At 44.5% G+C, this 27,168-nt stretch overlaps 1 protein-coding gene across 1 annotated transcript in view; it reads right to left on the reverse strand.

The window, feature by feature from the left end:
* Aduk (Another Drosophila Unc-51-like kinase) overlaps window positions 1–27,168 on the reverse strand; it is a 151,097-nt gene that overhangs the window by 3,524 nt on the left and 120,405 nt on the right. Inside the window, exon 2 of the mRNA XM_068348036.1 lies at window positions 23,149–24,153. Coding sequence (XP_068204137.1) covers window positions 23,149–24,059 — 911 coding nt within the window. The 5' untranslated portion in view covers window positions 24,060–24,153. The remainder of the gene's footprint in view (window positions 1–23,148; window positions 24,154–27,168) is intronic.

Here is a 27,168-nt window from a genome sequence, read left to right on the forward strand (position 1 = left end):
CCACAAAGTCAGGACTTTGTTGGCTACTAGATGACACAAAGACCACTCGATACTCACTATCTGAGACGGTCTGCTCAGGTTGTCGGCGAGCACATTCCTTTCCTCTTGTCTGGAATGAAACGCGCCGATAGTAGAATCGAGCGGACTTCGGTCCATCTCAGTGTCTCTACTGCAAGATGGGATAGCTGCTTCGAAAAGGTACCTCCTTGCTTGTTGATGTAAACCACTACTGTGGTGTTGTCGCTCATTACCACCACAGAGTGACCTGCCAGGTATTGTTGGAACTGCTGAAGGGCCAACAAACCGGCCTTCATCTCTAGATGATTTATATGGAGGCACTTTTCTAATTCTGACCACAGGCCTGAGGTCCTGTGGTACAGAACGTGCCCCCCCCCCCCCCTTCTTTGAGGCGTCCGGAAACAGCATTAAATCCGGGGGAAGGACAAGATGATCCACTCCTCTTCGTAGGTTCTCGTCTGTCACCCACCACTGGAGGTCCGTCCGTTCCGCAGGACTCATAGGGATCATGACGTCCGGGGAATTGCAACCTTTATTCCACCGGAACTTGAGCTGCCACTGGAGAGATCTCATCCTGAGGCGATCGTTGGGAACTAGACGAGCCAAGGATGAAAGGTGACCGAGGAGACGTAACCACGATTGGGTTGGAAGCTCTTCTCGACTGATGAAAGGGCTTGCGACCCTTCTCAGCCTTGCTATCCTGTCGTCTGATGGGAAGGCTTTGTGGAGATTGGTGTCTATAATCATGCCTAGGTAAACCAGTCTTTGAGTGGGAAGCAGAGAGGACTTCTCGAGATTTACCATGATCTCCAGATCCTGGCAAAGTCGTAGAAGTTTGTCTCGGAGTCGAAGAAGGGATGACTCCGAGCCTGCTAGGATCAGCCAGTCATCCAGTTAACGGAGGATACGGATTCCGATCCTGTGTGCCCATGATGATATCAGGGTGAACACTTCTGGTAAAACCTTGTGGTGCTGTGGAGAGACCGAAACACAGCACCTTGAACTGGTACCCCTTGTGGTCTAGGCTGAATCCTAAGTACTTCCTTGAAGACAGATTGACTGGGATCTGGAAGTACCTGTCCTTCAGATCCAGTATACACATGAAGTCTTGCGGCTTCACTGCAAAACTGACCGTGTTTGCGGTATCCATGCTGAACGGAGTTTGCTTTAATCTGGACTTCTGCCCTAAAGGGCCGCCCCCTTGCTGATCCCATGGCAAGGGAGCTAAATGACACCGGATTCGTCCTCAGGGGAGGTAGAGATGTTGTGAACGGGACGCAATACCCCTGACTGATTACGGAAATCGTCCAGGAATCGGCCCCGAGTTGCTGCCACCTGTCTGCGCAAACTTGCAGGCATCCTCCCACTGCGGACCTGCAGGGGGACTGCCAATCCTAGCATTTGCGGCCTCGGCTGCTCCCTCTAGGATTCTTCCCTTCCCTGGAGGACTTCTTGCCTTTCTTGTCCTTGACCGGAAAGGGCTTAGACACCACTGTCTTCGCTGCCGTTGTTTTGGTGGGGCTGGGGTGCTGGAGGTTTATAGGGCTTGAATGTCAAAGCCCTATCTAGGAAGGAGTCTTGGTGACTTCCTTCACCTCTCAGCAGCCTGCTCCACGTCCTTAGGCTCAAACCGGTTTGTTTCCATAACAGAAAAATGTCTGAGCCTGTAGATTCTGGTGCTAGGGGCCTCCTGGTATTGTCTTGGAGTCCTTTGACTCCCTCCTGGGAGGGATGTAGGACTCCAACAACGACGGAGGCAGGCTCTTCTCCACCCTTATTCGAGAAGACTTTACCGCGCGAGGTGGAGTTTCCCCCAATGGTGTGATGGGGGAACTTCTCACCTCACGTGACTCTCCTGACGACGGGAAATCTTCGTCCGAAGGGGAGGGAGAAAAGTCTGAGGGGGGGAAGGTGCCTGCCTCGAAGACTTACGAGGAGACAGCTTAGTCCTCGGAGAAGTTACCGCGTCCGAAAATCCTCTTTCCCTCTTCAGGGGAGTATATGCAGCCAAGGATTTGTGGCCCAACTCAGAGAGAACAGGCTTGAAAGCCTGTGCTACCGCTCTGATTAGAGCCCCAAACCAGGGCTGACGGCTGCGCTGTCAGACACTCCCTCTGGAGGAGTCGCCTGTAAGAAGAAGGAAGATAAGGAAGAAATGTCCCTAGACCTTTCTAGAACCTTCCCCCCTACCGGCAAGCGCGCTGTTCTGTGCTTGCGGGGGGGGGCAATGCGGTGATGGCGCCCTTACCGCGCGTTGTACGGCAGCCTCTCACGTGGGAGGGTATTAGCGATTGTGCTGGGGAGCGCGCTGGTGCTTGCGCGATGGGGAATACCCGGGGCTCGCGCGCGGGAGACTGCTAGAGCGCTCGGACGCGCGAGACTTCATAGAGTGTGCAGGAATCAGATTGACGTGCAGGATCAGAATGAAGAGCCCGGCGGAAGACCATCGGCGCGCGAAAGACTATTGGAGCGCGCGGGAGACCATCGGTACCCGTGCCCGGACAAGATCGTCGGCGCTTGCGCGCGGAAGAAGATCGTCGGCGCTTGCGAGCGTAAGAAGTTCGGCGAGCGCGCGCATGAGCTAGGTTGAAGGGTCAGCTGGCAGGACGATCAGGAACTGGGATTTGTCCTTAAAAAAGGGTGGGCATCCCTCGATGAGGACCGTAAGCAGGTCTGCTTTAGAGTCCAGGACCGAAGTCCTTCGTTGCAGCACAAGGTTGCACTGGTAGATCGGTAGGTCAGCTGGCAGGACGATCAGGTACCGGGATGTGCCTTTTGGAAGGGCCAGTAACCACCGATGGGACCGTAAAGGTCCGTGCTAGAGTCCAGGACCGAAGTCCAAAGGACCACGTTGCAGCACAAGGTAGAGGTCACTGAAAGTTCTGCTTGATCCTCCGAGGCGGAGTCTCTATGAGGGACCTCTCCCGCGAACGAGAGAGGTGCCCTTCGTAGAAGAGACTTGAAGACACACATGGTGAATCCCCTTGGGGTCGTTGGATCAGCAAGCTGATCTTATCAGAAACGATCCTCCGAAGAGGAGTCTCTATGAGTGGCCTCTCTCGCAAACGAGAGAGGTCACACTTCGTAGAAGAGACCTGAAGACACTCGTGGTGACGCTCCGTAGGACCGTTGGATCAGCAAGCTGACCTATCATGAACGATCCTCTGCAGAGGAGTCTCTATGAGTGGCCTCTCTCGCGAACGAGAGAGGTGACACTTCGTAGAAGAGACCTGAAGACACTCGTGGTGACGCCCCTTAGGGCCGGTGGATCAGCAAGCTGACTTTAACAGGAACGATCCTCCCAAGAGGAGTCTCTATGAGTGGCCTCTCTCGCGAACGAGAGAGGTGAACACTTCGTAGAAAAGACTTGCCAAGACTATTCTCCACCCCTGAAGGAAGAGAAACTCCGCAAGGGGGGAGAAAAGTCTGGCCAAAGGGCAGCAACAGTAGTCAAAGGCGATGAATTTATTAAGGTATGAGAAGTTCTCCCTCCGAAAGGAGAAAACCTCACACCTGGGGAGGAAACCTCCCTCGTAAGGGAAGTTGTCCAACCTCTGGAGGCGAACCTCCTTTAGCGTTCTAAGATGATCCGAAGTGCTGGCACGTTGTCACGGGAGTACTTCTAAGAAAAGGGATAACGCCCATGACGACGTCCCTCAGGGACGGCAGCTACAGCAAATTCCCCAGTCATGAACAGGACAGTTCGGCGGAGACAATAGGCTCTGTTTCGTTGGCACTCTTTAGTCGAACGAAGAAGAACTGCATAATTAACTGGGAAAATAAAATTAAATCATTATTTTAACAAATTCCCCAGGAAGGAACTCCAAAGAGAAACCCCGAGGGAATAACATAAAATAAGAATTAAGTATGCGCCCTCCTTACCCAGATGACATCCACGGGAGAAGGGGGGCAGAGAGCAGTAATAAAAACAGAATTATAACAATTATAATTATCTAAATCATCTAAGAATATACACTAAAAGTGAGAACCACTGACCCCCCGAAGGGAAGTGTTCCCCACGGAGAAGCTGAAAAGTTAAAACACAATTAGATTTCACTAAAAATAATTGAGACAAACAACGGAAATAGCAACCTAACCCGCAACGGGAAGGGAGCTATCGTAATAGTACGTAGTTGTAGTAAGGGGTGAACGACCTCAAGTAGAGAGAGACCGTAGTCAATCTAAATAAAGGCCACATTCCCTTCGCTGAGAATCCAAGTTTCCCGTAGGAAAAGAGGCAAAGCGAAGATAATAAATGAATGGAGAGAGTCCAGGCGATGACGGTTCCCTTGCGGCGGCCGAGTTAACGGAAATAAGCCGAAGGGAAGACCGAAGGACCAGAGGGAGAGGTCATTCCCCACGAAGTGGAACTGTGGTGGCCTTGCACTACGCAAGTGTCGTTGTCGTACATCACACACACAGCACAAACATTGAAAAGAAATCTTACTACATTTCTATACACAAATATATACATAAACATAAAGAATGTTTATATATATATTCCAAGTATAAGAAAAAGTAAGTAAAAAGACAAAAGCATTAATATAGCTATACAGTACAAACCTGAGTCCTTTATTAGGGGGGAATGATTTTGGCAAAAGCTGGAAACAGCCATTGAGGAAATTAATGAGGAGCTGGAAGCTACTGGTGGTGAGTTGGGGAAGCCCCAGAACCCTGCCAGCTTGCCAAACCTTCACTTTAATTTTATCTGGGAAGTGAAACCTAAACTCAGGTTCTTATAGCTAGGAAAAATTACAAATTTGGAAGTAATTTATAATTTTCCTAACAATACAAATTTTACGCTATTTAATAGGATTATCTTTCGGCGAAGCCGGAAGACTAGCCATGAAGACTTTAATGCGAGGTGGCAACTACTCAACCACTAGTCAGTGGGAGGGTGGAGGCGGTAGCCGGAGTAACCGGGTACCCCATTTTACTAACATATCAGTGATATTTCCCCACTTTTTCTTTTAGCTCCAGAGAGATTGGATGTGTATGCTCTCTGCTCCTGGTAAGACTTGGCCTTACAGACCATTACTTTCAAACTGCTTTCTCTCTTTCAGGTGTGATTGTTCTCTTTGACCCTCCTCATGCTCGTGTGTCCAAGAACTGAAGGCCGCACTTGTGGCACCTTCAAGTCATCTGTCAAGACCAACGCCCCCTCCTATGTCCGACCTGCAGAGGGCGTTGTTATGAGCAGGGTTCTACTTGCAACAAGTGTAGGGAATGGTCTGCCTCCCAGCGGGAGAGGTTTAGGCGTCGGCAAAAGAAGACATCTAAGAGAGATCCTTCGCCTTCAGGGTCTTCCTCGAGGGCTAAGAGATCTCAGACTTCTCTCACCCCACGACCTCTTCCTTAAGCTCATCCTCGATCTGACTCTTCCGAGGGCTGGTCTAGTAGGAGCATAGACCAATTAACTCCTTGGCAACCTTGGGGTTCCAGAATTACAAATTACTTAGAATAGTTTAAGATCAGTAACAACATGGTGAATGGAGAACTACTGAATTAAAAGCTCAAGATAGAGACAACTGGCGAAATCTAACCGAGGCCCTTGGCATCAATAATAGGTGTAGGAGGAGATGATGATGAGTAACATTAAAATATAACTATCATATATAGTATAAACTATGAAGAGACTTATGTCATCCTGTTCAATATGAAAACATTCGCTACAAGTTTGAACTTCTGAAGCTCCACTGATTCAACTGCCTGATTAGGAGAATCATTCCACAATCTGGTCATACCTGGTATAAAACTTGTAAAATACTGTGTAGTATTGAGCCTTATGATGGAAAAGGTATGACTGTTAGAACCAACTGCATACCTAGTATCATGTGCAGCATACTCCTCTCTGGGAAAATCTGAATGTAAAGGATGGTCAGAGATAAAAATTCTAATGCAACATGCGTAAAGAACTAACTGAAAGACGGTACCAGATTAATATCTAGATTGTGAATAAGAAATTTAATAGACTGCAAGTCCTTGTCCAACAAATTGGGTTTAGTAGGGAGAGCATGGTAACGAATGAATTGGGGGCAAGTTTGACGAACCCCCGTCCTTGGAAGAGGAAGAGCTCCTACAAGAATCACACTGTGATGAAGACTTTCAGTGCTCCAAAGATAGCTGACAGCGATCTCAAGATGTCACTTGTTCCGGAACCCTGTCACAACAGCACTTAGGAAAATTCCACCAGGAGGCACGATCTTAAGGCGCTGGAAGATCACTGGAGACAGACTGTTCTGGCCCCAAGAAGAGCCCTTGTGACTCTGACCAATCTTGAAGCATTGGAAGATCTTAGTGGATAGCAGAGACTATGCGCGGTAGAGTCATAGGGGTCAGTGTCCTGTAATCTTCACATGAGAAGACTGAGCATACGGTGAACAGTCACACGGTGAACAGTCACACGGTGAATGATCACTCAGTGAAGGTGCTTAAGGATACAGGGTTCGGAAAGACCGAGAGTCTGGAGACTGAGTGCAAGGTTGAAGTGGAGGTACTGTACTTTCTTTAAGACTGAAGGATGGGTATTTTGAAATGCACGTCCTTTAGATATGCAAAAAGCATGAAGTCTTCCTCTCTATTGGCAGACCTTTACTATACTAGCCGTCTCCATGTTAAACGGAGCTTGATGAACAAACTTGTTTGGTGGGGAGAGGTCGAAGATTGGTCTCCAGTCTCAAATAGATATCTCTACTGGGAAGAGACAAATGTAGAACCCTGGAAAACCATCTCAAACAACTTTGAATGCATTATTCTCCTTCACCACTTTCACCTCTGTTGCTAAGGCCAGATATTCGGGTAATTTTGAAGAGAACTCTGGAATACCATCTCAGTGAAAGTGAGAGGCAGTCGCAGATCTCCGAATGCTATGCAGTATCTGTCCCAAAGGACTGGAGGATCAACAAGAAGAAACATGGTCAGGCCACTAGGTAAATAAAATATTTTTTTGAGAGTGATTACAGGATGCAGTATCTATATTAGACTGGCTAGCCTGCAATAAATTTTCATTCCAGTTGGTCTGAGAACTTAACCCTGTCCAAGGCCTCATGAGAAGTTCCGACTATGGCAACTCCAGTAAGGTCTCGTGATCTTTAGGTGCCAAATAGCTGATGAATGACTGTAAATCCCGCTGTAACAGAAGCTAAAGTAGCCTGCCAAACTCACTGTACTTACAAATGAGTGTAAGAACGTAGAAAAATGAACACTCAGTCTCTGGGTTCACCACTGCCGGCACTGGACTAGAGTCTAGTGTCATTGGGGGTGTAAAAAATCGAAGATTCCTCTTCACTTGAGAGGGCTGAAGTCTCAACAATCACCTTGGATGACAGTTATTCCTCAAAGAGCAAGCCCAATCCACACCGAAAACGGAACCCATAATGTATTCTAAAGATATTAAGACTTTTTTTTCTTTTGCCTAACCCTCCCGGCCAGACATGGGCTCTTGCATAAAATATGCCCTAAAGAGGTTAAAGAGGGGCCTAATCTGCAATATGGTTCCCTTTTAGAAACCGAATTGACTTTGGCAATCATGCTGCCCAGAAACTGAAGTACAGCATACAGTACATACTTTAGTCTCTGTGATGAGTGTCGGTGAGCACGGAATGGGTGACAAACATAAAGGTCAAGAGAAGACGCACCCGATAGCAGTCCTGGGTGGTTAGTTGTTCTTATTCTCAGTCGGGAGTGCATGAGCATGGAAAACTGCCGGTGCATGGACTAGCTAGGCAGGGTATGAACAGTAAACAAGTGATCTCATTCCTTACTGAGTGAGTGCATTGGGGTGTCTTAGTGACCCAGGAGTCAAGAGAAGAACTATCACAAGGGACTGGTCATGTCGTGATCAATTACAACACTAATCATGGAGTGACTGATCACAAAGGGACTGAGGATCGTATTCCTGATGACACAGAGGGAATCTCTCTTTGCTTGTAAGAATGAGATGACAGTTTGTTGGTTCTGGGGCGGGTAACGCCATTTACTCCAAACGACAGTGCAAGTGCTAGATCTGGTACAAGACGGAACGCCAATAGCATGAGCACAAGCTTCTGTACTGCATAGACATATTCCCTGTCTGGGTCATTCTAGGTGCCTCATTAACTTTCTCATGCTTAAGCAGTGAGATATCGGTTAGAACATCACGTGATTTCTGTCAATCAATCGTCATTGGCTTTTTCAATTTCTTCATCTTTTCAGAAGCAGCAATGTCTGAAGAATCTAACCAGAACGAAGCAGATAAGGAGGAAGAACTAGATTGGGGGAGCGCACATGCCTCTTCTTGCCTGCCTTCATCCGTGCCCTTCTTATTTCATCAACCATATTTATAACTACTTTCATATTTTACAAAGAGAAAGCAAAAAATGTTATTTTTATAATAAAATAAATTTTTTAATATACTTACCCGGTGATTATATAAGCTGCAACTCTGTTGCTCGACAGAAAACTCTACGTTAAAAATCCGCCAGCGATCGCTATGCAGGTAGGGGGTGTACTTCAACAGCGCCATCTGTCGTGCAGGTACTCAGTACTCAATGTAAACAAAGAACTCAATTTTCTCCTCGGTCCACTGTCTCTATTGGGGAGGAAGGGAGGGTCCTTTAATATATAATCACCGGGTAAGTATATTCAAAAATTTATTTTATTATAAAAATAACATTTTTCAATATTTAACTTAGCCGGTGATTATATAAGCTGATTCACACCCAGGGGGGTGGGTAGAGACCAGCAATAAATGTTTACATTATTATGAGCTAAGGATTTTTTATTTCATTTTAGCAGTTATCAAAATAACAAACTTAAAATAAATAAGTACCTGGTAAGGAAGTCGACTTGAACAATTACTCTGCCTTTTTAAGTACGTCTTCCTTACGGAGCCTCGCGATCCTCTTAGGATGCTGAGCGACCCCTAGGAGCTGAAGTATCAAGGGTTGCAACCCATACAACAGGACCTCATCAAAACCTCTAATCTAGGCGCTTCTCAAGAAATGACTTTGACCACCCGCCAAATCAAGTAGGATGCGAAAGGCTTCTTAGCCTTCCGGACAACCCAAAAACAATAATAAAACATTTCAAGAGAAAGATTAAAAAGGTTATGGAATTAGGGAATTGTAGTGGTTGAGCCCTCACCCACTACTGCACTCGTTGCTACGAATGGTCCCAGAGTGTAGCAGTTCTCGTAAAGAGACTGGACATTCTTAAGATAAAAAGACGCGAACACTGACTTGCTTTTCCAATAGGTTGCGTCGATTATACTTTGCAGAGATCTATTTTGTTTAAAGGCCACGGAAGTTGCGACAGCTCTAACTTCGTGTGTCCTTACCTTCAGCAAAGCTTGGTCTTCCTCATTCAGATGGGAATGAGCTTCTCGTATTAACAGTCTGATAAAATAGGATAAAGCATTCTTTGACATAGGCAAAGATGGTTTCTTAACTGAACACCATAAAGCTTCAGACGGGCCTCGTAAAGGTTTAGTTCGTTTTAAATAGAACTTAAGAGCTCTTACAGGGCATAAGACTCTTTCTAGTTCATTTCCAACCACACGATAAGTTTGGAATATCGAACGATATTGGCCAAGGCCGAGAAGGCAGCTCGTTTTTGGCTAGAAAACCAAGTTGTAGAACATGTAGCCGTTTCGGATGAGAATCCGATGTTCTTGCTGAAGGCATGAATCTCACTGACTCTTTTAGCTGTGGCTAAGCATACCAGGAAAAGTGTCTTTATGGTGAGATCTTTCAGGGAGAGTGATTGTAGTGGTTCGAACCTGTCTGACATAAGGAATCTTAGTACCACGTCTAAATTCCAACCAGGTGTAACCAAACGACGCTCCTTCGTGGTCTCAAAAGACTTAAGGAGGTCCTGTAGATCTTTATTGTTGGAAAGATCTAAGCCTCTGTGACGGAAGACTGATGCCAACATGCTTCTGTAACCCTTGATAGTGGGAGCTGAAAGAGATCGTTCTTTCCTCAGATATAAGAGGAAGTCAGCTATTTGAGTTACAGAGGTACTGGTCGAGGATACGGATACTGACTTGCACCAGTTTCGGAAGATTTCCCACTTCGATTAGTAGACTCTAAGGGTGGATGTTCTCCTTGCTCTAGCAATCGCTCTGGCTGCCTCCTTCGAAAAGCCTCTAGCTCTCGAGAGTCTTTCGATAGTCTGAAGGCAGTCAGACGAAGAGCGTGGAGGCCTTGGTGTACCTTCTTTACGTGTGGCTGACGTAGAAGGTCCACCCTTAGGGGAAGTGTTCTGGGAACATCTACTAGCCATCGAAGTACCTCGGTGAACCATTCTCTCGCGGGCCAGAGGGAAGCAACTAGCGTCAACCTTGTCCCTTCGTGAGAGGCGAACTTCTGCAGTACCTTGTTGACAATCTTGAACGGAGGGAATGCATATAGATCTAGATGTGACCAATCTAGGAGAAAGGCATCTATATGAACTGCTGCTGGGTCTGGGATTGGTGAGCAAAATATTGGGAGCCTCTTGGTCATCGAGGTTGCGAAGAGATCTATGGTTGGCTGGCCCCAGGTGGCCCAAAGTCTCTTGCATACATCCTTGTGGAGGGTCCATTCTGTTGGAATTATTTGTCCCTTCCGACTGAGACAATCTGCCATGACATTCAAGTTGCCTTGGATGAACCTCGTTACTAGTGATATGTCTAGACCTTTTGACCAGGTGAGGAGGTCCCTTGCGATCTCGTACAACGTCAGAGAGTAGGTCCCTCCTTGCTTGGAGATGTACGCCAAAGCCGTGGTGTTGTCCGAGTTCACCTCCACCACTTTGCCTTGAAGGAGAGACCTGAAGCTTTTCCAGGCCAGACGTACTGCCAGTAGCTCCTTGCAGTTGAAATGCATTGTCCTTTGACTCGAGTTCCATATTCCCGAGCATTCCCGACCGTCTAATGTCACACCCCAGCCTACGTCCGATGCGTCCGAGAAGAGAACGTGGTTGGGAGTCTGAACAGTCAGGGGAAGACCCTCTCTTAGGTTGATATAGTCCTTTCACCAAGTCAGACAAGACTTTATCTTTACGGAAACCGGGATCGAGACCGCTTCTAGCGTCTTGTCCTTTTTCCAGTGAAAAGCTAGATGGTATAGAAGAGGACGGAGGTGTAGTCTTCCTAGTGACACAAATTGATCCACGGATGACAGCGTCCCTACCAAACTCATCCACAGCCTGACTGAGCAGCGTTCCTTCTTCAGCATCTTCTGGATGGATAGCAGGGCTGGGGGCTGATCGTCTTGTTCAGCAACGTCCTCATCAGAGGGTTCCTCATCCGAAACTGATGAGGAAACGGCAACGGAGTGGGCAACGTCTGACTCGCTGAATCCGGTCGCACTGGTGGATGCGTGACGGAGCCGGACGCAATATCATGGAACTGCTGCACAGTCTGTGAACTGTCAACAACCATGGGTGAGCGAGGAAGCACAGCGTCAACCCGAAACTATCTAGACCGTCTGGGTTGTGCAGTCAACACCCTACCGGGTTGCTGAGGTTGACGCACTGCGTCGCAACAAGTCACCTCTGCTGGTTGTTGAACGTCCTGAACGTCAACAACCACCTCCGAGCGTCGCTTAACGTCAACGTGCGGCTGGCAACCCACACTGGGTCGCATCGGTGGAGGAACCACCTCAACTGGCAGACGCGAGTAGGTTACCTCAGCGTCAACAGGGCGCACAACCGACCGGTTGGAAGGTTGTTGGCCAGAAGGTTCTTCTCCGCATTTAAGTCCTCTATCAAGGACGCAAGCTTGGACTGCATGTCTTGCAGCAAAGCCCATTTAGGGTCTACGGGAGCAGGTGTGGCAACAGACGGGCTTAGCGACTGAGGCGGAACCGTTTACCATCCCTGAAAGCCTTGTTATGCGTGACATAATAGTACAGCAAAACTTCAAAGGCTCGACAACAGCTGAGAAGTTGACCTGTAAACAACTTGGAGCGTCTCCTGGCTAGGCGCCAGGGAGCGTCTACCAGAATTGAGAAGTCTATCTGGGCAGAGGCATGAACTCCCAAGCCGAGAACTTCTCTCGTTTCATATCAGACTCTCGCTCTATAAACCAGTTTAAAGGAAGGGAAAGCAAAGGCTGTATCCCCCAAACTCCTCCTGTTGAAAAACCAGTCGCCTAGCCAACGTAACGCTCTCTAGGAGAGCGAGAGAGCACTAGCTTAAAAACAACGGCTTCGAAGTAGCTAGGCCTAGTGTAAGCTCTGACGTTTAGGCGAACGAGGAGCAGCAGTTACAAGATCCGGACGAAGATCCTTAAAAAAAATCATCATGATTTAATTAAAGTCCATAGGAGGCTAAGCAGCTTAAGGCTCCTCTCCACCTGACAGAGTCCTCAAGGGAATATCAGTAGGAGGGAGAACAGCAACTTCCTCATCTACAGGAACCTTGTCCGATAAAAGCTGAGTCTCTCACTGGTGCATTAGTAGCGGACCAGAACGCAACGTCATGTAACTGCTTGACAGTCTGTGAACTGTCAACAACTGAACTGTCAACCACAACAGGTGCGTGAGGACGTACAGCGTCCACTCGAGACTGCTTTGACTGCCTAGACTGAGCAGTCAAAACAACTCTAGAATGCGGAGGTTGACGCACAGCGTCAAAACAAGTCAACTCCGATTGTTAGTGAACGTCTAGAACGTCAACAGGAGCATCAGCCAGTGGCCTAACGTCCAAATGCGGCTGAAAAACCACACGAGACCGCATCGAGTGTGGTTCTAAACAACCTGACTGACGTGACTAAGCTACGCCAACGTCAACAGTAAGCACAAAGGAACGTTAGGTTGGCTGAAAGCAAGGATATCGATGAGATAAACGGCTAGACTCAACGGACTAATCGGCAGAATAGTCTTCCATAAGGGAGGCAAGCATATACTGCATGTTTTGCCATACAACCCCTTAAGGATCAACGGAAATGGTTGTGGTAATAGACGAGGGTAACGTCTGTGACCGCAACACTTTGCCTACAAAAAAAGACTTTCGGAGTCTGTGTTACGCTTTTGTTAGGCGGCGAGCAGTTATCCGATGACTGCATAGGGTCAGAGCTGTCCTAATGGCTGTAACCAGGACGCTGGACCTGTCCTGAAAGGACTGACTTTCGCTTAAGGGCTTCGAAACCTTGTGACAGGTTTCTTATGCAAAAAGCCTACGGATGGCGAGGAGAAACAACGTCTCTCTCGTCTTATGGTAGGGGAGATCTTGGTAAGAAACACCCGATACCATAGAGGGAAAACGTCTGTTCGTTGGTCAAGGCCTCTCGAACCCATAAGTCTTTTGACATTACTTCTCCCCTGGGCTTGGGAGCTTGCAAGAGGTCCCGGACTAGGTGAACGACAGGCACAAACAGACGAACCCTCGGACGCAACACTGTAACACTTTGCGCCTCGGACGCAACACTGTAACACTTTGCGCATATCACTTTAACACTTCGATTTTCTGTTTTGCACTTATTTCTACCTGAAACACGCAATTCTACCCTTCATTAAAAGGTAGTAATTGCGAAATTAGTAGTATAATGCAAGCTCATAATACCAGCAAAAAACAGAAAACATATTTTAAGATAAAAAGAAAAATCAGTGGCTGGGAAAGAGACTAAACACTAGTTCATATAACTACGTTTTCAATCTCTCACCGCACATAGCCTGGGGACGAGAATAAAAACCTAAAAACGTTTTATCCTTCCTCCCCGTACAGAGACTAGGGACGAGAGTAACACGAGAACAACGTTACCCGCTTGAACGGAACGTTTTCTCTCCTCTCTCTCCCTCCGTCTCTATCTCTCTCTCTCTTTCTCTCTTGATTTCGCACCTAAGAGAAGAGTCCAATTATATATCGTCAAAAAAAACATGTTATTTGACTAAAGGAAAAAACTGAAAGGTTTTTCAAATAAAAAGTTCCTTTAAATTAGAATTTAAAACATTTAAGCTAAGAAAGAATGAACAAAACGTCAGAATCGATTTACTCTTACTGCAAAGTGAAACCGTGATACACTCTCTCTCTATCGTAACGATAGAGCGCATGTTGAACGTCCTGAACGTCAACAACTGCGTAGCATAAAAAACTAAACGTTAGTTCATCTTTGAAAACAGTACGAAGACTATCAAAGAAATTATTTCATAAAATATTACATTTAAAAAGTTTTAAATCCTTTAAAAGCTAAAGACGATATAAAGGGCTCAATGTTGATTAACTTCGGTTTCCAAGTTAGGACCGCCTACTCTCAGGAAAGGTCTATATAAACAAAGCATTAAAATTTATTTCATATGTTTATAAAAAATGGAAAGTTAATCGAAGAGGCCTAATAAAGGCGGAGAGATATAAAATATATAGAGGAAAATCTATAACGTGATAAGATAATTACTAAAAGCCTAAACACACTTCCGTCTAAGGGAAGGGTCGGCCATTTAAAAGTGAAAGAAAGTCCATACTCTCTTTGTCACCATAATTAAATCTATCCAAAACGAGTTCAAGTTTTGAGATGAAGATAAAACACCTGCATAGCGAAAGCTCAAAACTAGAATAGTGTACTTCACCAATAGTTGTGAAAACAAATCCAGTTAGCAACAGCGAATTAGTAGGTCTTGCCGGTAGCCCGACAGAGAGAAAATTGAGTTCTTTGTTTACATTGAGTACTGAGTACCTGCACGACAGATGGCGCTGTTGAAGTACACCCCCTACCTGCATAGCGATCGCTGGCGGATTTTTAACGTAGAGTTTTCTGTCGAGCAACAGAGTTGCAGCTTATATAATCACCGGCTGAGTTAAATATTGAAAAAAATAATTTGAGAGGCAATAGGAGCATGAGTGTACTGCTTGTGGCCAAAGACAAAAGTACTTTACTGTGCCTTACTGACTGACAGGGGGAGGGAGCTTCCCTGCCACATGTTGGTAGTTATCAATACCTCATTAAATCTTAATGGCCATTCTAACTTTGCTGAAGTCATAAACTACTAAAGGCCGATGGTTTGCATGTGTGTAGAAACAAATAAGAATGCATTCAAACCTAACCTAACTTGGGGCACTGGTCTCTAACCTTACTATGGTGGGATTGGACCACCCAATCTAACCTAGGGCACTATATTGGTAATACAATAATATTTCCTAAATCGAAGATGATTTTTGGTACAGTACTGTAATTAAATCTTAACATGATTACTTATATAAAAAATATTGTAGTAAAGTCTATCAAAAACTAAACACAACACAAATATTTGCTGTTGCATATTGTTATTCATACATGTTTTCTTCAGGTTTCAATGAGATCTGAAAGTTATCAAGTTATCTTGTACTAAAATTTTTAAACTAATTATTTCAGATGGAAAGGAAGGTCAGGTTTATTCAAAGCACACAGTTATATATATATATATATATATATATATATATATATATATATATATATATATATATACACACATTATATATATATATATATATATATATATATATATATATATATATATATATATATATATTTATATATATACACACATTATATATATATATATATATATATATATATACACACATTATATATATATATATATATATATATATATATATATATATATATATATATATATATATATATATTATCTTAATGTTTTGAATCCAGCTCTGGTCTAAACTTTAAATTTACCACTGTACTAAAGTATACTTTTTTTTTTTTTTTTTTTATAAATTATCTACGTACAGTAATTAAATTACAGCCTATTACCTTTGCTTTAATCAGAATATGTTATTTTTATTAGTAAAATAAATTTTTGAATATACTTACCCGATAATCATGTAGCTGTCAACTCCGTTGCCCGACAGAATTCTATGGAGGGATACGCCAGCTATCACAATACTAGAAGGGGGTGTATTTACCAGCGCCACCTGTGGCCAGGTACTCAAGTACTTCTTGTTGACACCTCCTCAATTATTCCTCGGTCCACTGGTTCTCTATGGGGAGGAAGGGAGGGTCGATTAAATCATGATTATCGGGTAAGTATATTCAAAAATTTATTTTACTAATAAAAATAACATTTTTCAATATTAAACTTACCCGATAATCATGTAGCTGATTCACACCCAGGGGGGTGGGTGAAAAACCAGTGTACAAGACTAAAGGATAGCTAAGTATCCCGTATTTCATATAATCAGTTATCCACAATAACAATGAAATAATAAGTACCTGGTAAGGAAGTCGACTTGAACCGTTACTCTGCCTTTAATAAGATCGTCTTCCTTACTGAGCGCAGCGTTCCTCTTGGGAGGCTGAATCAACTCAAAGGTGCTAAAGTATACAGGGCTGCAACCCATACTAAAGGACCTCATCACAACCTTTAACCTCGGCGCTTCTCAAGAAAGAATTGACCACCCGCCAAATCAACAAGGATGTGGAAGGCTTCTTAGCCGACCGTACAACCCATAAAAAGTATTCAAGAGAAAGGTTAAAAAGTTATGGGATTATGGGAATGTAGTGGCTGAGCCCTCGCCTACTACTGCATTCGTTGCTACGAATGGTCCCAGGGTGTAGCAGTACTCGTAAAGAGACTGGACATCTTTGAGATAGAATGATGCGAACACTGACTTGCTTCTCCAATAGGTTGCATCCATAACACTCTGCAGAGAACGGTTCTGTTTGAAGGCCACTGAAGTAGCCACAGCTCTCACTTCATGTGTCCTTACCTTCAGCAAAGCAAGGTCTTCTTCCTTCAGATGAGAATTTGCTTCTCTAATCAGAAGCCTGATGTAGTAAGAAACTGCGTTCTTAGACATTGGTAGAGAAGGCTTCTTGATAGCACACCATAAGGCTTCTGATTGTCCTCGTAATGGTTTTGACCTTCTTAGATAGTACTTAAGAGCTCTAACTGGGCAAAGTACTCTCTCCAGTTCGTTCCCCACCATGTTGGACAGGCTTGGGATCTCGAACGACTTAGGCCAAGGACGGGAAGGAAGCTCGTTTTTAGCCAAAAAACCGAGCTGCAAGGAACATGTAGCCGTTTCAGATGTGAAACCTATGTTCCTGCTGAAGGCGTGGATCTCACTTACTCTTTTAGCTGTTGCTAAGCACACGAGGAAAAGAGTCTTTAATGTGAGGTCCTTAAAAGAGGCTGATTGGAGCGGTTCAAATCTTGATGACATTAGGAACCTTAGGACCACGTCTAGATTCCAGCCTGGAGTGGACAACCGACGTTCCTTTGAGGTCTCAAAAGACCTAAGGAGGTCCTGTAGATCTTTGTTGGAGGAAAGATCCAAGCCTCTGTGGCGGAAAACCGCTGCCAACATACTTCTGTAACCCTTGATCGTAGGAGCTGATAGGGATCTTACGTTCCTTAGATGTAACAGGAAGTCAGCAATCTGGGTTACAGTGGTACTGGTTGAGGAAACTGCATTGGCCTTGCACCAGCTTCGGAAGACTTCCCATTTAGACTGATAGACTCTGAGAGTGGATGTCGTCCTTGCTCTGGCAATCGCTCTGGCTGCCTCCTTCGAAAAGCCTCTAGCTCTTGAGAGTCTTTCGATAGTCTGAAGGCAGTCAGACGAAGAGCGTGGAGGTTTGGGTGTACCTTCTTTACGTGAGGTTGACGCAGAAGGTCCACTCTTAGAGGAAGAGTCCTGGGAACGTCGACCAGCCATTGCAGTACCTCGGTGAACCATTCTCTCGCGGGCCAGAGGGGAGCAACCAACGTCAGCCGTGTCCCTTTGTGAGAGGCGAACTTCTGAAGTACCCTGTTGACAGTCTTGAACGGCGGGAATGCATACAGGTCGAGATGGGACCAATCCAGCAGAAAGGCATCCACGTGAACTGCTGCTGGGTCTGGAATCGGAGAACAATACAAGAGGAGCCTCTTGGTCATCGAGGTAGCGAATAGATCTATGGTTGGCTGACCCCACAGGGCCCAAAGTCTGCTGCAAACATTCTTGTGAAGGGTCCACTCTGTGGGGATGACCTGACCCTTCCGGCTGAGGCGATCTGCCATGACATTCATATCGCCCTGAATGAGCCTCGTTACCAGCGTGAGCTTTCGATCTTTTGACCAAATGAGGAGGTCCCTTGCGATCTCGAACAACTTCCTCGAATGAGTCCCTCCCTGCTTGGAGATGTAAGCCAAGGCTGTGGTGTTGTCGGAGTTCACCTCCACCACCTTGTTTAGCTGGAGGGACTTGAAGTTTATCAAGGCCAGATGAACTGCCAACAACTCCTTGCAATTGATGTGAAGTGTCCTTTGCTCCTGATTCCATGTTCCCGAGCATTCCTGTCCGTCCAGTGTCGCACCCCAGCCCGTGTCCGATGCGTCCGAGAAGAGACGGTGGTCGGGGGTCTGAACAGCCAATGGTAGACCTTCCTTGAGAAGAATGCTGTTCTTCCACCACGTTAGAGTAGACCTCATCTCTTCGGAAACAGGAACTGAGACCGTCTCTAGCGTCATGTCCTTTATCCAGTGAGCAGCTAGATGATACTGAAGGGGGCGGAGGTGGAGTCTCCCTAACTCGATGAACAGGGCCAGCGATGAAAGTGTCCCTGTTAGACTCATCCACTGCCTGACTAAGCATCGGTTCCTTCTCAGCATGCTCTGGATGCATTCTAGGGCTTGGAAGATCCTAGGGGCCGACGGACAAGTCCGAAAAGCTCGACTCTGAAGATCCATACCCAAGGAGACAATGGTCTGGGATGGAACGAGCTGAGACTCCTCAAAATTGACCAGGAGGCCCAGTTCCTTGGTCAGATCCATAGTCCATTTGAAAATCTCCAGACAGCGACGACTTGTGGGAGCTCTTAAAAGCCAGTCGTCTGACGGAGCCGGACACAAGATCATGATACTGCTGCACAGTCTGTGAACTGTCAATCATGGGCAAGCGAGGAAGTACAGTGACAACCCGAATCTGTCTAGACTGTCTGGGTCGTACAGACAACTCCAAAACGGGTTGCTGAGGTTGCCGCACTGCGTCACAACAAGTCACTTCTGTTGGTTGTTGAACGTCTTCCCCGTGACACATTGACTCCGTAAACAAAAAATCCTCTAACAAGGACTAAGCTTGGACTGCATGTCATGCAACACAGCTCAAGGTCTATGGGAGCAGGTGTGGTAACAGACGGGATTAGCGACTGAAGTGGAACCATAACCTTCCCTGTAAGCATGTTATGCTTAAATAAAAGTCCATAAGAGGTTATGCAGCTAAAGGCTCCCTCCAAATGACAGAGTCCTCAAGGGAATATCAGAAGGAGGGAGAAAAGAACTTTCTCATCTACAGGGACCTTATCCTAGAAAAGCTAAGTTCTCTGAGTGAGGGTTCACTGGTGCAAAAGCAGCAGACTAGAAGGCAACGTTATGAAACTGCTTGACAGTCTAGTGAGTTGGCAACAACCCAAGATGTGTGACTGAGAAGCATGCGGTAAGGTATGCAGAGCATGATGTATGCAGAGTATGCTGTATGCAGAGCATGCTGTATGTAGAGCATGTTGTATGCAGAGCATGCTGAATGCAGAGCATGCTGTATGCAGAGCATGTTGTATGCAGAGCATGCTGAATGCAGAGCATGCTGTATGCTGAGCATGTAGTAAGCAGAGCCTGCTGTAAGCAGAGCCTGCTGTAAGGAAAGCAGAGCGTGTGCATGGCGTTTAACATTTCTCAGAAATTCCATGACCAGTGCTAGAGTGCTTTATGCATGCTTGCATGGGGATTAAAAATCAACATAATGTTTACCTTACATTCATAACACATGATTCATATTTTTGCCATGGTTTAAAAATGGAGGTAAGGTATGCTGAACAGCAGAGTCATAACGAGCTGGAACAACAATAGTTGTGGTTTCCTCTTCAAGACTCTGTTGAGGGAACACCTGAGGCTCAGTCTGCAAAGGCTGAATAAAAGACAAGCAGAAGGAAGGCGCATGGGTGGAGGAGGCTGACTCCTAGCATGAGTGGTTGAACCCAAGGGTTGCGCTTGCTGAGCGGTTGGCGGAAGCGGAGTAGCAAGTTCCAGTTCCTGTGGTGTGAGCGGAGCGCGATGAGGAAGAGGCTGCGCAGAACAAGGTAAATGTCTCGCAAGCTGAGGCTCCTGAGGCGCAAGGCTAAGGTGTTGTGGTGCTTGCCTTGTGGAGGGTTGAGCTCGCTGCAGCGAGAGCTGAGGAGACTGACTCATGGACGGGAGAGGTTGTTGTACCTCAACCGAGTGTTGCATCACTGGTGGAACAGCAAGTGGAGGCGGAGGAAGAGAGGTAAAATCCTCCTGATCCCATTGTAAAGGTTGCCTTAAGGAAGGCGGAGGCTGAACACCACTGGAAACAGCAAACTCAGCACGTGGCTCAACATCGTACGCCTGGCAGGTGATACTGCGATCAGGCGGAGCGAGCGTAGTCGGAGGGAGTGTAGGCGGAGGCGGAGGAGCAACACTCTCAGCCCGACACTCACGCAACAAGTCCGAAAGCTGTGCTTGCATGGACTGTAGTAGAGTCCACAACATTGTACGCCTGGCAGGTGGTACTGCGATCAGGCGGAGCGAGTGTAGGCGGAGGGAGTGTAGGCGGAGGCGGAGGAGCAACACTCTCAGCCCGACACTCACGCATCAAGTCCGAAAGCTGTGCTTGCATGGACTGTAGTAGAGTCCACAACATCGTACGCCTGGCAGGTGGTACTGCGATCAGGCGGAGCGAGTGTAGGTGGAGGGAGCGGAGGCGGAGGAGCAACACTCTCAGCCCGACACTCACGCATCAAGTCCGAAAGCTGTGCTTGCATGGACTGTAGTAGAGTCCACAACATCGTACGCCTGGCAGGTGGTACTGCGATCAGGCGGAGCGAGCATAGGCGGAGGGAGTGTAGGCGGAGGCGGATGCGCAACACTCTCAGCCCGACACTCACGCATCAAGTCCGAAAGCAGTGCTTGCATGGACTGTAGAAGAGTCCACTTGGGGTCGGCAGAAACTACAGTAGGCTGAGGTAAAGCCTTAACAGTCGAGCTCTGTTGTGGCAGAACCTAACTCCTCTTAGGCGGAGTGCATTCAACTGATGACTGAGGAGAGTCAGAGCTAACCCAATGACTGTGAACTCTAACTTCGTACGTCTGGCATAGGTCTGGACTTTACGTTTAAAAGGTCTTGAGACCTGAGACCAGCGTTTTCTCCCCTAAATTTCTTCTGCAGACGAGCAAAAAAAAAAAAAAAAAAATAAGGGCTCAATCGTCTGCGGGTGGGAGTGACGGTCTCGGTAAGACACGCCCACAACCACCGAGGATACTTCTGTGCGCCGATCAAGGCCTGCTGAACCCTTCTGCCCTTCGACATTGCTTCTCCCCTGGGCTTGGGAGCTTGCAAGAGGTCCCGGACTGGGAGGACGACTGGCGCGCACAAAAGTACCCTCACGCACAACACTGACATACTTTGCGCTAATCACTTATCACTTTGATTTCTGTTTGCACTTATTTCACTGAACTCGAAACTTTAAGTGGTTTGTACCTGAAACACGCAATTCTATCCTTTCTCAAAAGTTAGTAATTGCGAAAACAGAATTACCATGTAACAGAAAAATCTAATGAAAGATAATTCAGTGGCTGGAAAGAGACTAAACACTAGATCACTCTAGAAACGTTTAGTTTCTTCCCCTAAAGAGACTAGGGAGAAGAGCAAAAACGATAACGACGTTACTCGTACGCCTGGCAGGCTTGAATGAAACGTTTATCCTCTTTCTCCCTCCGTCTCTATCTCTCTCTCTCTCTCTCTCTCTTGACTTAGAACCTGAGAGAAGAGCCCAATCATATATATCGTTAAAACATATTATTGTTAAAGGAAAAAACTGAAAAGTTCCTTTATTAGGATCAAAACCATTAAGTTAAGAAAGAATGAACAAAACGCTAGACACGGTTACTCTTACTGCAACGTGAAACCGTGAACATTCTTTCTCTATCGTAACGATAGAGTGCAAGTTGAACGTTCTGAACGTCAACAACTGCAGAGACAAAACAAAACGTTAGTTCAACTTTGAAAACAGTACGAGACTATCAAAGAAAATCTTTCAAACTCTGTGGCGGAAAAAGCATAATATGTTAACAGGTAAAACCGAAATGACGGGCTCAATGTTAATTAACTTCGGTACCAAGAAAAGACCGCCTACTATTAGGAAGGTCGAATATAAACAAATATAAAAATTAATTTTAATAAGTTTATAATAAAAGGAAGTTAATCGAAGAGGCCTATAAGAGGCGGAGAGATATAAAATAAATTAAGAAAGAGAGTCTATACTCTCTTAGACACCAACACTTCCGTCTAAGGGAAGGGTCGGCCATTGAAAGGTGAACGAGAGTTCATACTCTCTACGTCACCATAATTAATCAAATTAATTCCAAAAGCTAACTAAGCTAATATAGAAGTTTCCAGTAAAGCGACAGCCGAAATCAAAGAGAAATACTTCACCAAAGTCGTGAAAATACTCCAAGAACATAAGCGTATCCCAGAACGTCTTGCCGGAAGCACGACAGAGGAATAATTGAGGAGGTGTCAACAAGAAGTACTTGAGTACCTGGCCACAGGTGGCGCTGGTAAATACACCCCCTTCTAGTATTGTGATAGCTGGCGTATCCCTCCATAGAATTCTGTCGGGCAACGGAGTTGACAGCTACATGATTATCGGGTAAGTTTAATATTGAAAACAAAAGTTTCAGATTTACCATTAGGATCAATCACTTATGATTCTAAGAATTCAACTCATTAAAAAAAATGATAATGATTCTGAAAATATTACTGAGTTATATTGTACATTATTCATTTCGCATAGCTCTGGCGGTGTCACCTCACCCCTCCTGGAAACCAATTATATACTGGACTGCCCAGGTGGATATGAAAGTCTGAAAATATTACAGGGAGATAACAATATTCAGTATATCAGTAAATATCTCAATGAAGGTGAATTTCTGCGAGGTCTTCATATCTTTTGTGCCGAGCTCATTAAGTCGTCTTAATATCAAAAAGAAATAAACAACAACAATATCTAAAAATATTTAAATACCAACAAGTATAGGCCTAGCGAAGCTAAGCCAACCTATAGTAGTTGAGTAGCATACAATGACTTGCAATATACTGTGATTGGAGTCGGTAAGGATAAATTTCAACATAACATAGCCTAGTGATTTTAACTAAAAGGAAACCTGTGGCAAATACCTGAAAGCCTGTTCATATTCTTGACAGGTGTCATGATTCACTGCAGTTGTAAGAAGTTCTGTAGCTTTGGCAAGGCTGTTTGGTCCTGGCTTGTGATCCAGATCAACAAATGAATGCTTGAAAAACGCATCAAAATCAATCCTTTTCTCAACGTCTCTTTCTAAGCACTTCTGCAACAAATCCCTACAATCTGGTGATATATTGGTTCCATAGGGAACTTCTATAGGTTTATCTTTCTTTATCTTCTCTATCAGCTCTTCCAATGTCTTTGATGAATAAGGAGCTTTTCCAAACAGACACTCGTATAGAATCACCCCAACAGACCAGAGGTCAACCTTAGCGTCATACTTCCGCTTCAAAACAATCTCGGGTGCCATGTAGAGGGGACTGCCTTTGATAGTACTGTTGGTATCATCCTCTGGCATGAGCTGAGCCAGACCGAAGTCCCCAATCTTAAGGATGGGTGTACGACGGGATTTAAGGAATATATTCGATGGTTTCAAATCTAAATGACTGACATTTTCCTCTCTCATGTATTTTAGGGCAGAAGCAAGCTGCTGGAGGAACCTTTGACAAACAGTTTCTGGCAGTCTCTGACGCGACCTGACAAAGTGAGATAAGTCACCGCCACTACAATATTCCATTATAATATAAATATATTTGTCATCCCACACAAAGTCTTTCATTTCCACAATATGCTCGTGTTTCAGCCTTTTCAAGATTCCGATTTCCGAAATGAGATTGTCAAGTGCTGATTTGGACAGGTTAGATTTCAAAACGCACTTCACAGCCACAACTTCACGAACCGTTCCTTTCCTATAGGCTTTGTAGACATCCGCATAGCTACCAGAACCTATTTTCTCAGCTAAAATATAGTTAGGAACAGTGGGAGTGCCACCAGACGATGCCATGGTTAGTGACTTTCAGCAAGAACTAGTGACTTTTAGAGTGCAACTTCCGTATACAGTCAAGGTCCTGCTGGTCCGTCATCCGATTTGTTTACATCTGATATAGATATCGAACACAACTAGATACTGTAATTTAATTGGAAATTTCGTATGGTGTTAAGTAGCCATCTTGTTTCGTACTTTGGATTTCAATCTTAATTTTCTCGTTAGAATATTCCCCTTCCTGCAATCCACTGACTTCTCATCATCATCATAATTACCAGCCAGGCCATTATTTGGCAGATACCTTTTTTTTTAAATTCCCAAAGTTATGAATTATAATCATCAATAATAATAATAATAATAATAATAATAATAATAATAATAATAATAATATCATTATTATTATTATTATTATTATTATTATTATTATTATTATTATTATTATAAGCCAAGCTGCAACCATAGTTGGAAAAGTAAAACATTACAAGCCCAAGAGCCCCAGCAGGGAAAGAAACATTGAATGTTGATAATCAAGAGCAATATAAAAGAAAGTAACCTATCCCAGTGTGAAAAAAAAGAAACAGAAAAGTAAGGGATGAACTATGAAATAGAAAAAAATAGATAAAGAGAAAGGCAAGCATTTGTACCAAGTCAGAATAAAACTTTTATAATACTGTGTGAATTTGGTAAAACTTATGAAAATTAACTACATACCTAGCACTGTCTCGGAAAATCTAATGGTCAAGGAAGTCAAAACTACAAAAATCTTATAGGCCTACAGCTAAAGTTAACTGAACGACAGTTGACAACGATTAATATCTAGATCAGTTAAAAGTTATTTTATAAACCACAAGTTTTCACTCAATAAATTAAGATAAGATATAGTGGTTGATGTCTAGTAATAAGAATATTACTTCATAAATTTCAGAATTTTGAAAAATTGCCCCAGGATTATAGCTTTTGAATTACACGAAGATACAGAAGACTGGTTATCTTTTGTCTTGTCGAGCAGATAAAGATGGGTAGAAAAAATTAAACTCTACAGGAGGATCCGGCATTTAGTTATCAATAAGTTCATCTCATGAGGAAAGATATGTGTAAAAAAAAAAAACATACGGTGTATAGGTGATAGTATACAGCTAAAATATTCAGTGACAGAGAACCATTGGAAACCAACCCCACCAACCACAAAAAAATGAAAAGAGGCTTCTTTTTAACATCATCATACAGTGAAGACACCATTTTGAAAATTAGGTTACAATGCACGCGCAAATCGAAAAAAAAATATTTTTTCCAACTATAGATATAAAAACTGCAACAGTGTGCTACTGTCAGGAATTATAACATCGAAGACAGATAATAGAATGCTCAAGCTATATGAATTTCAAGTTTGGGGAGGGTACGGCATTTATGAAAAAAAAATGCATGCTATCTTAGCGGGCTCGTTCTGTTTTCTCTATTATCAAAGGACAATCACATGAAAGCTTGAATAATGCATTGATTTTGGTGAGGAAATATTATAAAAAATGAATCTTTTTATCATACAAAGTTGCGAATAGTGACTTTTGAATCTGCAAAAATGAGACTACAAATTATGTGACAGAAGCGTACGTTGCACGAGAGCCAAATCAAAAAGAAGAAGAAAAAAAAATTACAGGCCACCCATGAATGGCAGAGGCAATAGACAGTGAGAATCATGTCCTAGCTGGAGAAAGCCCTGGAAACTGACCATATATACACAAGATCAGCGCCCAAGCCCCTCTCCACCCAAACTAGGACCTGAGAAAGCCAGGCAATGACTGCAGATGACTCAACAGATAAACCTACAGGTTCCCCCAAACCCCCTATCCTTAGCTCGCAGGGATGACGAGGTTGCAGCGACCAAAGGTACTAACGAGTTTGAGCGGGACTCGAACCCCAGTCTGGCAATCACCAGGCAGGGACGTTACCGTAACTTCAACTGTAAGGAAAACTCCACCAAAACTAGGACCTGAGGCTGCGAAAGTCAGGCAAGGGCTTCTAATGTCTCGACAGGTAGACATATAGGAGCCCCCGAAAAAGCACATCCTTAGCTCACAAGGAGGGTGAGGTTGCAGACTCTACGAGAAACTATCGAGCTTGAGTGGGTCCTGAACCTGAGTTTGGCAGAACGTCAGACAGGGATGTTTCCCATAGGCTAAAACAATAAAGAAAACTTCAAAGTTTTTGGGATATGGTGTAATCTATCAAGATTGATTGATTGATTTGAAGTTTTCTGACATCCTAACAATAACCTATTAAGAATGTAATGAAGAGATTGAAAAGTCGAAACTCCAAGATATGATTGTTCAAGGATGGAACCCTTCAAGTACAACAACAACAACAACAAATGCAGTCTTTTCTAGGCCATTGCAGAACAAATACCCCAGACATGCCCTTATTCATGTCTGGGGAGTGTCCAGTTTTCATCACCACGCTGGCCACTGCGGATTGGTGATGGTGTGAGATATTCGCCTGATCGCTCACAACAAACCAACTTAGTATGGGTGGCCCTGACTAGTACAGCTTTGCTGCTGATTACGATTCGCAAACCCTTTTACCACGTTCAGGTATCTCCACCCAGAAGTACCCCACCCACACAAAGCCACAAGAGCCTTCATGGTTGTGAAGTTAGTTTCATCAAGCAATAACCACTACATTCATTTGTTAGAGGAAGTGTTATCGCGCAGAGCATAATTAAAGTAAGCATGAGTAGTGGAAAGTAATTTTCCGATCGGTATTTTGTTTGTTTAGAATTCATCAAGCCTTCTTGCATTTCAACATACTGTGGTGTCATGTGCATCGCCATTTGGGATTTAAATAGTTTGGTTTGCATCCTGTTTCTCGTGTAGAATAAACAGTAAAAAAAGATTTTAAAAATCTAGCTTGAATAAACAATGAAAAAATCTAGAGAAAAATTATTCCACACTCTATACATCAGTATTGCGTCAACATTTTTCTTATGGGCAAACAATATTAGATATGAAATTGAGCTAAACAAACAATGCTTTTCATTATTTGCTCTGTGACACGATAAGATACATTTGACCATCACTGATATGCCTTTATCTCACACACGCTACACCATTTACAAGCAATTATCACAGCATGT

The sequence above is a fragment of the Palaemon carinicauda genome, chromosome 24 (genome assembly GCF_036898095.1).
Source record: "Palaemon carinicauda isolate YSFRI2023 chromosome 24, ASM3689809v2, whole genome shotgun sequence".
Lineage (NCBI taxonomy): Eukaryota > Metazoa > Arthropoda > Malacostraca > Decapoda > Palaemonidae > Palaemon > Palaemon carinicauda.